The 12,602-nt window shown below is 51.0% G+C and overlaps 1 protein-coding gene across 1 annotated transcript in view; it reads right to left on the bottom strand.

Annotated features, from left to right (window-relative positions):
- Positions 1–12,602, bottom strand: part of Flt1 (fms related receptor tyrosine kinase 1) — a 175,056-nt gene that overhangs the window by 12,487 nt on the left and 149,967 nt on the right. Inside the window, exon 24 of the mRNA XM_036172306.1 lies at positions 11,545–11,644. Within this exon, the coding sequence (XP_036028199.1) occupies positions 11,545–11,644 (100 nt within the window). The remainder of the gene's footprint in view (positions 1–11,544; positions 11,645–12,602) is intronic.

The following is a 12,602-nucleotide window of genomic DNA, read 5'->3' as shown; positions in this document are numbered from 1 at the left end:
GCGTTGCGCCACGACTCGCCCAGGATCACACTTTCAGAATTCCTCTTAGTCACTCTTTTGTTGTTGTTGTTGTTTTTATTTTTATTTTTAGTTTGTAAATATGGGTGGTTTACTGAATGTAGGTCTTGTGCACCACATTCATGCAGTGCCTGAGGAGTCCAGAAGAGGGCACCAGCTCCCTGGGACTAGAGTACAGATGATAGTGAGTCCCTGTGGGCGCTGGGAACGAATCCAGGCCCTCTGGAAGAGCAGCCATGCTCTGACTGCTGAGCCACCTCTCCAGTCCCTAGTCCCTTTTTTCTAAAGAGAAGACAGGCTGGCTTTTGGAGGACGCTTGGCCTGCAGGGAGGTTCTGCCTGCATTTCAGGATGGCCCTCTTCGCTGACAGACTCTTGGTTTCTCTACAGTCTGTCCTCCACTGTCCCCTGTCCCGGCTATCTTACTAACTCTCCCAGCCTCAACTCCGCAGCTAACCACACTGGTCCCTCTATCTGAAAGAGGAGGACTGGTCTGCATGCTTGAGAGCCAGCCAGCTGTACATTGTCCTAAATGGAAACACTTCAACACAACCTAATCTTTCTTCTTTCCAAGGATGTGGGAAGGATTGAATGGATGCTGAAGCCAGGACCTCATACATATCAAGCACACATTCCACTCCTGAGCCACATCTAGCCCCCAGTTCAAGACTTACCATCCCATCTTTTTACATAGGCATGTCTTTCAAAATCCCCCTTCTTAGAAAAAAAAAATCATAGGAATTGCTATCAGTCTTCAGAGGCTGTTTCCTAATTCAGACCACTTTACTAAGCCCTCATGTCCCTATGTTGGTGGCGAGGGACCATTGAGAACACAGCTTAAATATCCATGGAACAAGGACCTGCTGAGTGCACTAGAGAAGTCTACCTGCCACACCTGGTCCCAGAGCTGGGTAGCACTAGGCTCCCTCTTGGTAACCCGCCACGTGCTCTGTGGGTTTAGAAATCATAGCTATCTGCTTCCACATACTGGCTAAGTGGAAGGAACCCCTGAGCCCTTGGGTGTGGACATTGCTTTGTTTTCACGCTCAAGGTCCCTTGCCCTCTTCCAGACTCGACTTCCCCTGAAATGGATGGCTCCCGAATCCATCTGACAAGATCTATAGCACCAAGAGTGACGTGTGGTCCTATGGAGTGTTGCTCTGGGAGATTTTCTCCTTAGGTAAGTGTGGAGGAGGGAGGGCGAGGTTAGGACGACCCAAAAACAAATGTCTTTGTCCTGTGCAGAGCACCCTATGGACACACCCAACTCTGAGGTCAGCACTTGAACCATTGCAAACCCAGGTGGCGTGTCTAACATTGGCCTTTGCAGGGACACAGTGCCAAGCCTTGAGTGTCCCCCAGCTGCTTCCTACGCAGTGATCATAGAAAGTTCAGACAAACACAGGCTTGGTGGCTTGGCCTCAGGGCTAAGCAGAACATCCTGCAAAGCCTGGCCCACCCTATGTAGCCCAGGCTAGCTGCAGAGGATGTTCTGTTAGGTGCTGTTAGATACAGGTGAGGATGTACACATACCCACTATTATAGAAAGTGTTTACATCATTATAAAGTCAGGCGGCAGAAAATTTAGACAGAGCTGTCTGTCCTCCAGTTCAGCTCTCATGTCTTTACCCTTTCCTCCAGACATCCACTCCCTCAGGATTTCTTTCTCAGGAAAGGCCTTGGCATACACAGCTGGACAGTAGAAGGCTTTGTTAGAAGCAGGTGGTGTTGAACCTGATGCCTTTGATTCTAATACCCGCCATGGCTTTGCAACACTAGTTTATGCAGACAAGCTTAAAAGTTCTGATTAGGTTTTTTGCTAGCTAGGTTTGTTCAGCACTATCCACTATGGGTTTATTTATTTATTTATTTGTGTATGTGTGTTGTACCTATATGTTATGTGTGTGCACTATGTGCATGCAGTGCCTGAGGAGGCCAGGAGAGGGCATCAATCCTCTGGAACCAGATGGGTGTGGGGCTAGAAATTGACCTCAGGTCTTTACAAGAGCCCCAGCCCATCTACTCTGGGTTTCTAAAAACCGTCTTAAAGCCTCATTCCTACAGATGTGCACAGAACGTACACCCACTCACACAGGGATGGTATGAGACTCCCAAGTATTGAGAATTAGCCAAGAATCTTCAGGCTTTGGGGAAAAAAAAAGTCTTTCACAGCAAATAAAAGTGCACTCAGATGCACTCAGTAGCACCCTCAGGCTCCTGCGGTGTGTGACGACCCTCCCCTGGTCTCGATGGCAGGCACCTCTTGCTTCCACTCCTAGAAAGCAGCTCATGGCTGCAGTGGCCTTGCAGCCAAGCCTGAGTGTCTCCAGCTGCTTCCTACCAGCAGTGATCACTAGAAAGTGCAGACAAGCACAGGCTGGGGTGGGTGGCCTCAGCCTCGGGGTTAAGCAGAGCACTCTGCAATGCCTGGCCCACCCTACATAGCCCAAGCTAGCTGCAGAGGTTGGGTATAGGTGCTGTTAGATACAGGCTGGCAAAGACAGCCTAGGGCCCAATACGGTACCCTCAGCTCTGCAGACTCTGGACTAGGAGCAGCCTCCATCCATCCACCCTAGTCAGCCTTGCCTGGAGGCCTCGGGTCCCTATCCTTTAGACTTGTTATAATCCCTCATTCCCAAAGCCCCAAATGAAGGCCATTTTCTGAGAGGTTGGAGTGGTCCACCAGTAGCCTCGCCCAAGTCCATTGGTTTTCCAAAGACAGGTTAATAACCCGAGCCACAAGTGTCTAAGGATTCGATGTTTTTAGAGTTGTCTGTGGAGCCGGGGCAGGAAGACTTCAGATTGCCCCTTCCCTGACCAAATGGGCAATGTAGCCACAGGGATGGCCAAGAATCAGCCAAGGATGTGCCCTCAGGAAGGGCCTGCCAGACACCTCTCTGTGTGGAGGTTCACCTCAGTCACTGGAAATCTATCACTAAAAACATGACTAATATTTTATTTTGGGTTTGTGAGATAGGGTGTCACTAGATAGCCCAAACTGGCCTCCAACTGACAATTCTCCTGCCTCAGCCTCCCCCCAAGAACTGGGATTATGGCATGTACTATAGGCTAAAACATCACTTTGAAGAAATGAGGAAAATCTGAATTGACCTTCATGGTCTTTGGTTTGTGGTTTGTTTGTTGTTGTGACAAGGTCTCACTTTGTAGTCCTGGCTGGCCTTAAACTCACAGAGATCCATCTGCCTCTACCTCCCAAGTACTAGAATTTAAAGTGTGCACCACCACCACCAACACACACACACACACACCACACACACACACACACACACCACACACACACGGTCTTTTGTACCAGAAACCTTACCTTGCATGTGTTTTTTCACACCATCCCTGCAGGGGGTCTCCTTACCCAGGAGTACAGATGGATGAAGATTTCTGCAGCCGACTTAAGGAAGGCATGAGGATGAGGTCACCAGAGTACGCAACACCTGAAATGTGAGTTCATGGCTTCATCCTACCCACTCAGGGACCTGGGGTGGTGTGTAAGGAGCACAGGGACCCTGGGTGGTGTGTAAAGAGCACAGGACCCTGGGGTGGTGTGTGAGGAGCACGGGGACCTGGGGTGTGTGTGAGGAGCACGGGGACCTGGGGTGTGTGTGAGGAGCACGGACCTGGGGTGGTGTGTGAGGAGCACGGGACCCTGGGTGGTGTGTGAGGAGCACGGGGACCCTGGGGTGGGTGTGAGGAGCACGGGGACCGGGGTGGTGTGTGAGGAGCACGGGACCTGGTGGTATGTAAAGAGCACAGGACCCCTGGGTGGTGTGTAAAGAGCACAGGGACCCTGGGTGGTGGTGAGGCGGGACTGGGTGGTGTGTGAGGAGCACGGGGACCGGGTGGGTGTGGGTGGGTGGTGTGTGAGGAGCACAAGGACCCTGAGGTGGTGTGTGAGGAGTAGACAGACAGAATGAACAGCACCTAGGAACTGAATGTAGGGTCTCCCTCACCAGCTCCAGTCAAGGCATCATCTTTGTAGCCCAGGCTTCTATCTACAGAGCCCTGGGAGAGGGTGAGGGGGTGGGTGGTTGGTACTGTGCTCCACAGGAGGCTATATGGGTGGAGCTTGGGATATGGCTCAGTTATCTTAGCAGTGCTTACCTGGCGCTCACAAGGTCCCTCCCAACACTGCATATACTGTGCCAGTAACCCTAGCACTCTGCAAGGAGAAAGAGCAGCAGCTGGGATTTAAGGAGGCCGTTGTCAGCTACACACAAAGATCAAGGCTGGTCTGAGCTACAGGAAACCTGTTTCCAAAAACTTAGAAATAAACTGATAAAGAAGGAAAGGCGGAGTAACAAGGCCTCTTGAATCCTTTAGGGCCAGCCAGACAGCTGTCAGAGCCCTTGATCAAGGGGCTTGTGGAGGTTCCTTTAGGAGTCAGAGAGGAGACAGGCTCTGGGCAGGTTCTCCATTGTTCGTGGGTGAGCTTGATCTTGTGGGTACCGTTTCCTGTCACTCCCGAGGCCTCCGCAGGAATGTGCTGACATGTGGAGTTTGAGTGAGCTGCTGACTAGGACCTGGGCCTCCCTGAGGTGGTGGCGCCACCTTTCCTGAACAGGCAGGCGGCCTCCCCTCTCCACCCACACAATGAGGTCCTGTGGAGCCCTGGGCTGGCCTTTAGGGAGGAGTCAAGACCAAGGAGGAAGTGTGGGCTTGGCCAAAGGGCAAGGTCGCCATCTCTTAATCATTATCTCAGGACCAAGCTAGTCAATGCCAATGCAGGGAACTGGGTGAGAGGGACCATGGACTCAGACGTGAAGGCAGGGAAGACACAGGGGACTCTATTAGTGTTGGCTGATGTCCTCTTCAGGGAAGTGTAGGGGCTGGATGACCAAGGCACCCCCAAGGCTACAGAGAGGTTTAGACTTGTGGGACCCTGACCACTGCAGAAGAGGCTGGAATAAGGTCAGTCTGTACCTGATGTTTCCCTGACTGGTCTCATGTAGACGTCCCACAATCTTGAGGATTGTAGGGCAGATCCGATGATCTGAACTTAGAAAATATCAAAAACAGACTGCGAGACATAAAGCTGTGCTGAGCCGAGGTGGCACATGCCTTTAATCCTAGCACTCAGGACACAGAGGCAGGTAGATCTCAGTGGGTTTGAGGCCAGCCTGGTCTATAGACTGAGATCCAGGACAACCAGCACTACACAAGAGAAACCCTGTCTCAAAAAAACAAAAGAAAGAGAAGTTACGGTTGCATTCTTTCTGCCAGCCTAAATAACAGAGGAGGCAGAACCTCGTCCCATGTTCCCCAGAAGGGCATTCTCTGTATGCCAAGCACATGCTCTGAATTAATATGCCCTTCCTGCTTTTCACATAATCTGAAAAATTCATGAGTAAGTTCTCAGTTGCCAACAATAATAGTAACTGCAGTTATTATAAAATGAATATTGGTTGACTTAGTACCAGTAGTGCTCGTAGGTAGCAGGCACTGTTTTAAGTGCCTCAAACTAGTTCAATACATCTAATGCTCAAAACCACCCTGTGAAAGTACATGCCAGCATCAGCTGTATTTACAGGTGACACACCAGCACACCCAACGTCCACTGTCTAACATGATCTTCCCATGGTCCATTGCCAGTCAGTCAGCAATCAGAGTCTAGATGCCACACCATCCTCAGCCTTCAGGGGCCATTTCCAGCTCTCACATTCACCAGAATAATTCTAGAAGCACGAAATCACCTCAGCTTTGGACTAAAGAATTCTCTAAGCAGGCAGAGCGTTGGCTGTATCCATACAGACAAGCCTGAGGCAAAAAGAGCATGCATTCAAGGCTGGGCTGCCCTACAGAGTGAGACCCTGTCTCAAAAAGCCCAAGACAAGCAGGGCTCTTGTCAAACCTTTGTGTGCTCCCATAAGCCTCTTCCAGGTAGCTCATGGGCCCCAAACAGCCTATAGGGTGTGGTTTTTCAGAATTTAACAGACAAGATGTAGCTTGAAATCATTTCCTCAAAAGGGGGATGCAAGCCAGCAGCCATGTCTCAGTTCAGGCAGCCATGTTCTCAGGCAGCCATGTTCTCAGGGCAGCCATTTCTCAGGCAGCCATGTTCTCAGGCAGCCATGTTCTCAGGTTCAGGCAGCCATGCTCTCAGGCAGCCATGTTCTCAGGCAGCCATGTTCTCAGGTTCAGGCAGCCAGTTTCAGGCAGCCATGTTCTCAGGCACCATGTTCTCAGGCAGCCATTTGTTCTCAGCAGCCATGCTCTCAGGCAGCCATGTTCTCAGGCAGCCATGTTCTCAGGTCTCAGGCAGCATGTTCTCAGGCAGCCATGTTCTCAGGGCAGCCAATGTTCTCAGGCAGCCATGTTCTCAGGCAGCCATGTTCTCAGGCAGCCATGTCTCAGGCAGCCATGTTCTCAGGCAGCCATGTTCTCAGGTTCAGGCAGCCATGTTCTCAGGCAGCCATGCTCTCAGGTATGTGAGAGTTGAGAGGATTAGAGTCATCTCTTTGTTCCAACCACAAGAAAGTTTGGGTGATAGGATAACTCAGGGCAGCTTTTCTGGACATTTGTGACCTTAGCTTGACCTAAGCCTGGGAAAGTTTGGCTAATAGCCTTGAGACTCTATTCGCCATCCCTCCATCCATCTTGGATGCATCTGAGCTGCTCCCTCCCTCCCTCCCTCCCTCCCTCTCCCTCCCTCCCTCCCTTCCTCCCTCCTTCCCTCTTCCCTCCTCCCTCTACCTCTTTCTCTCTCACTCAACTTCGTGGAAAAACTGTGACGTTGAGTTGAGTGAGTTGCTCCCACCCAGTGCCTGTCAATCAGACATAACCATCCCACAGGGGATAGCAGAGAGTGATTTCTTTGTCCTTAGGTGTCTGAACAGGGACAGTAACCCAGACATAGAAAGGCCATGCTAAGAAGACGGAGGTCTAAAGAAGAGAAGGAAATTGGTAGTAGGAGGCAAGCAGGAAAATGGCAAGGACAAACGGCCCAAGTGTGGGCCATATTCCATGGGGGTTTACGCCTGTACCTGAGAACTCTGTTCAAAGCTGGCTCTGGTGGGTGGTGGTGGTGCAAGCCTTAAATCCCAGAACTCAGGAGGTGGACATCTGAGCTTAAGGCTAGCCTGGTCTACAGAGTGAGTTCCAGGAGAGCCAGAGCTACACAGAGAAACTCTGTCTCAAAAACCAAACCCAAACCAATTAAACAAAAAGCTGGTCTGACCTTCCAGACAGCAGATGAAGAGAAGGGGTGATGGATTCTAAGGTGTACACACACCAGAACTTAGAAATAGACCAAGAAGTCTGGCTGTTCTCAGCACTGAACTCCTGGGCATCCCTCCACATCCCTACCTACCAGGCAGTAATGATGTCACTGGACTGTCAGGTACAAGGATTTTCAACATTAGCAGAAACCTTTGCAATAAAGGCTGTTCTTCAGGAACAGGCACACTCTACGCACTAATGAACACTCCGTCTGGTTTTAAATACTCCTTTAAAAGTTCTGCTTTCTGGCAGAACTCAGGCTCTGCTTCCTGATAACAGAATCTGGCCAGCAGAGGTCCTAAGCCTGTTCTTAAGTGTAATTACTTGATTAGCTGTTTCTGAAGGTGAAAACTCCAAACCTTACCACAGCGGACAAACAGCTCCCACTGTGGGAGGAGAGGCTGTAGAGTGTCTTCTCTTTCTTCGTTTTTGAGAAGATCTTTTACTATATATACCAGGCTGATTCAAACACAGAGTAATCCTCCTGCCTCAGCCTCCCATGTGCTAGGATTAGAGGCATGAGTCTCCCTACCCAACTTAAGTTTTTGGTGAAGGACAGGAGCTTAGAAAGATCATACAAAGGCCTAAGAATCTATGTTTTACCTGTTTGCTTTTGAGAATCACCTGTCCTTATCCTTGCCCAAATCTGAGGACTAGCATGCTTCTCAGAAGGTGGTTCTGGGGTGCCTTCACTCCTGTGTACTTACGACACTTGACTCCAAGCACTGAGGGGCTCTGTGAGTGTGATGCCTGGGCTGAATGCTGGGCATTTGTATTGTGTCTCAGCGAATGCTGGGTACATCTGTACTGGGTCTCAGCTTCCAGAAACCAATGCCAAGAGGGGTTGTAGAACTGAGCATGGCCTTTCTATGTCTGGGTTACTGTCCCTGTTCAGACACCTAAGGACAAAGAAATCACTCTCTGCTATCCCCTGTGGGATGGTTGATGTCTGATTGACAGGCACTGGGTGGGAGCAACTCACTCAACTCAACGTCACAGTTTTCTCCACGAAGTTGAGTGAGAGAGAAAGAGGTAGAGGGAGGGAGGGAGAGGGAAGGAGGGAGGAAGGGAGGGAGGGAGGGAGAGGGAGGGAGGGAGGGAGCAGCTCAGATGCATCCAAGATGGATGGAGGGATGGTGAATAGAGTCTCAAGGCTATTAGCCAAACTTTCCCAGGCTTAGGTCAAGCTAAGGTCACAAATGTCCAGAAAAGCTGCCCTGAGTTATCCTATCACCCAAACTTTCTTGTGGTTGGAACAAAGAGATGACTCTAATCCTCTCAACTCTCACATACCTGAGAGCATGGCTGCCTGAGAACATGGCTGCCTGAACCTGAGAACATGGCTGCCTGAGAACATGGCTGCCTGAGAACATGGCTGCCTGAGAACATGGCTGCCTGAACCTGAGAACATGGCTGCCTGAGAACATGGCTGCCTGAACCTGAGAAACATGGCTGCCTGAGAACATGGCTGCCTGAGAACATGGCTGCCTGAGAACATGGCTGCCTGAGAACATGGCTGCCTGAGAACATGGCTGCCTGAGAAATGCCCTAACCTGAGAACATGGCTGCCTGAGAACATGGCTGCCTGAGAGCATGGCTGCCTGAGAACATGGCTGCCTGAGAACATGGCTGCCTGAGAACATGGCTGCCTGAGAACATGGCTGCCTGAACCTGAGAACATGGCTGCCTGAGAACATGGCTGCCTGAGAGCATGGCTGCCTGAACCTGAGAACATGGCTGCCTGAGAACATGGCTGCCTGAGAACATGGCTGCCTGAGAACATGGCTGCCTGAGAACATGGCTGCCTGAACCTGAGAACATGGCTGCTGGCTTGCATCCCCCTTTTGAGGAAATGATTTCAAAGCTACATCTTGTCTGTTAAATTCTGAAAAACCACACCCTATAGGCTGTTTGGGGCCCATGAGCTACCTGGAAGAGGCTTATGGGAGCACACAAAGGTTTGACAAGAGCCCTGCTTGTCTTGGGCTTTTTGAGACAGGGTCTCACTCTGTAGGGCAGCCCAGCCTACAGAGGTGATTTCGTGCTTCTAGAATTATTCTGGTGAATGTGAGAGCTGGAAATGGCCCCTGAAGGCTGAGGATGGTGTGGCATCTAGACTCTGATTGCTGACTGACTGGCAATGGACCATGGGAAGATCATGTTAGACAGTGGACGTTGGGTGTGCTGGTGTGTCACCTGTAAATACAGCTGATGCTGGCATGTACTTTCACAGGGTGGTTTTGAGCATTAGATGTATTGAACTAGTTTGAGGCACTTAAAACAGTGCCTGCTACCTACGAGCACTACTGGTACTAAGTCAACCAATATCATTTTATAATAACTGCAGTTACTATTATTGTTGGCAACTGAGAACTTACTCATGATTTTCAGATTATGTGAAAAGCAGGAAGGGCATATTAATTCAGAGCATGTGCTGGCATACAGAGAATGCCCTTCTGGGGAACATGGGACGAGGTTCTGCCTCCTCTGTTATTTAGCTGGCAGAAAGATGCAACCGTAACTTCTCTTTCTTTTTGTTTTTTGAGACAGGGTTTCTCTGTGTAGTGCTGGTTGTCCTGGATCTCAGTCTATAGACCAGGCTGGCCTCAAACCCACTGAGATCTACCTGCCTCTGTGTCCTGAGTGCTAGGATTAAAGGCATGTGCCACCTCGGCTCAGCACAGCTTTATGTCTCGCAGTCTGTTTTGATATTTTCTAAGTTCAGATCATCGGATCTGCCCTACAATCCTCAAGATTGTGGGACGTCTACATGAGACCAGTCAAGGGGAAACATCAGGTACAGACTGACCTTATTTCAGCCTCTTCTGCAGTGGTCAGGGTCCCACAAGTCTAAACCTCTCTGTAGCCTTGGGGGTGCCTTGGGTCATCCAGCCCCTACACTTCCCTGAAGAGGACATCAGCCAACACTAATAGAGTCCCCTGTGTCTTCCCTGCCTTCACGTCTGAGTCCATGGTCCCTCTCACCCAGTTCCCTGCATTGGCATTGACCTAGCTTGGTCCTGAGATAATGATTAAGAGATGGCGACCTTGCCCTTTGGCCAAGCCCACACTTCCTTCTTGGTCTTGACTCCTCCCTAAAGGCCAGCCCAGGGCTCCACAGGACCTCATTGTGTGGGTGGAGAGGGGAGGCCGCCTGCCTGTTCAGGAAAGGTGGCGCCACCACCTCAGGGAGGCCCAGGTCCTAGTCAGCAGCTCACTCAAACTCCACATGTCAGCACATTCCTGCGGAGGCCTCGGGAGTGACAGGAAACGGTACCCACAAGAATCAAGCTCACCCACGAACAATGGAGAACCTGCCCAGAGCCTGTCTCCTCTCTGACTCCTAAAGGAACCTCCACAAGCCCCTTGATCAAGGGCTCTGACAGCTGTCTGGCCTGGCCCTAAAGGATTCAAGAGGCCTTGTTACTCCGCCTTTCCTTCTTTATCAGTTTATTTCTAAGTTTTTGGAAACAGGTTCTCCTGTAGCTCAGACCAGCCTTGATCTTTGTGTGTAGCTGACAACGGCCTCCTTAAATCCCAGCTGCTGCTCTTTCTCCTTGCAGAGTGCTAGGGTTACTGGCACAGTATATGCAGTGTTGGGGAGGGACCTTGTGAGCGCCAGGTAAGCACTGCTAAGATAACTGAGCCATATCCCAAGCTCCACCCATATAGCCTCCTGTGGAGCACAGTACCAACCACCCAACCCCTCACCCCTCTCCCAGGGCTCTGTAGATGGAAGCCTGGGCTACAAAGATGATGCCTTGACTGGAGCTGGTGAGGGAGACCCTACATTCAGTTCCTAGGTGCTGTTCATTCTGTCTGTCTACTCCTCACACACCACCTCAGGGTCCTTGTGCTCCTCACACACCACCCCAGGGTCCCCGTGCTCCTCACACACCACCCCAGGGTCCCCGTGCTCCTCACACACCACCCCAGGGTCCCTGTGCTCTTTACACACCACCCCAGGGGTCCTGTGCTCTTTACATACCACCCCAGGTCCCCGTGCTCCTCACACACCACCCCAGGTCCCCGTGCTCCTCACACACCACCCCAGGGTCCCCGTGCTCCTCACACACCACCCCAGGGTCCCCGTGCTCCTCACACACCACCCCAGGTCCCCGTGCTCCTCACACACCACCCCAGGTCCCCGTGCTCCTCACACACCACCCCAGGTCCCCGTGCTCCTCACACACCACCCCAGGGTCCCTGTGCTCTTTACACACCACCCCAGGGTCCCTGTGCTCCTTACACACCACCCCAGGTCCCTGAGTGGAGTAGGATGAAGCCATGAACTCACATTTCAGGTGTTGCGTACTCTGGTGACCTCATCCTCATGCCTTCCTTAAGTCGGCTGCAGAAATCTTCATCCATCTGTACTCCTGGGTAAGGAGAACCCCCTGCAGGGATGGTGTGAAAAAACACATGCAAGGTAAGGTTTCTGGTACAAAAGACCGTGTGTGTGTGTGTGTGTGTGTGTGTGTGTGTGTGTGTGTGTGTGTGTTGGTGGTGGTGGTGCACACTTTAAATTCTAGTACTTGGGAGGTAGAGGCAGATGGATCTCTGTGAGTTTAAGGCCAGCCAGGACTACAAAGTGAGACCTTGTCACAAACAAACAAACAAACCACCCCAAAGACCATGAAGGTCAATTCAGATTTTCCTCATTTCTTCAAAGTGATGTTTTAGCCTATAGTACATGCCTATAATCCCAGTTCTTGGGAGGGAGGCTGAGGCAGGAGAATTGTCAGTTGGAGGCCAGTTTGGGCTATCTAGTGACACCCTATCTCACAAACCCCAAAATAAATATATAGTCATGTTTTAGTGATAGATTTCCAGTGACTGAGGTGAACCTCCACACAGAGAGGTGTCTGGCAGGCCCTTCCTGAGGGCACATCCTTGGCTGATTCTTGGCCATCCCTGTGGCTACATTGCCCATTTGGTCAGGGAAGGGGCAATCTGAAGTCTTCCTGCCCCGGCTCCACAGACAACTCTAAAAACATCGAATCCTTAGACACTTGTGGCTCGGGTTATTAACCTGTCTTTGGAAAACCAATGGACTTGGGCGAGGCTACTGGTGGACCACTCCAACCTCTCAGAAAATGGCCTTCATTTGGAGGCTTTGGGAATGAGGGATTATAACAAGTCTAAAGGATAGGGAACCCGAGGCCTCCAGGGCAAGGCTGACTAGGGTGGATGGATGGAGGCTGCTCCTAGTCCAGAGTCTGCAGAGCTGAGGGTACCGTACTGGGCCCTAGGCTGTCTTTGCCAGCCTGTATCTAACAGCACCTATACCCAACCTCTGCAGCTAGCTTGGGCTATGTAGGGTGGGCCAGGCATTGCAGAGTGCTCTGCTTAACC

The sequence above is a fragment of the Onychomys torridus genome, chromosome 22 (assembly GCF_903995425.1).
Source record: "Onychomys torridus chromosome 22, mOncTor1.1, whole genome shotgun sequence".
In the NCBI taxonomy this organism is placed as follows: Eukaryota; Metazoa; Chordata; class Mammalia; order Rodentia; family Cricetidae; genus Onychomys; species Onychomys torridus.
Note: the sequence above shows the minus strand (reverse complement) of the source record. Positions and strands in the feature narration are given on the sequence as shown.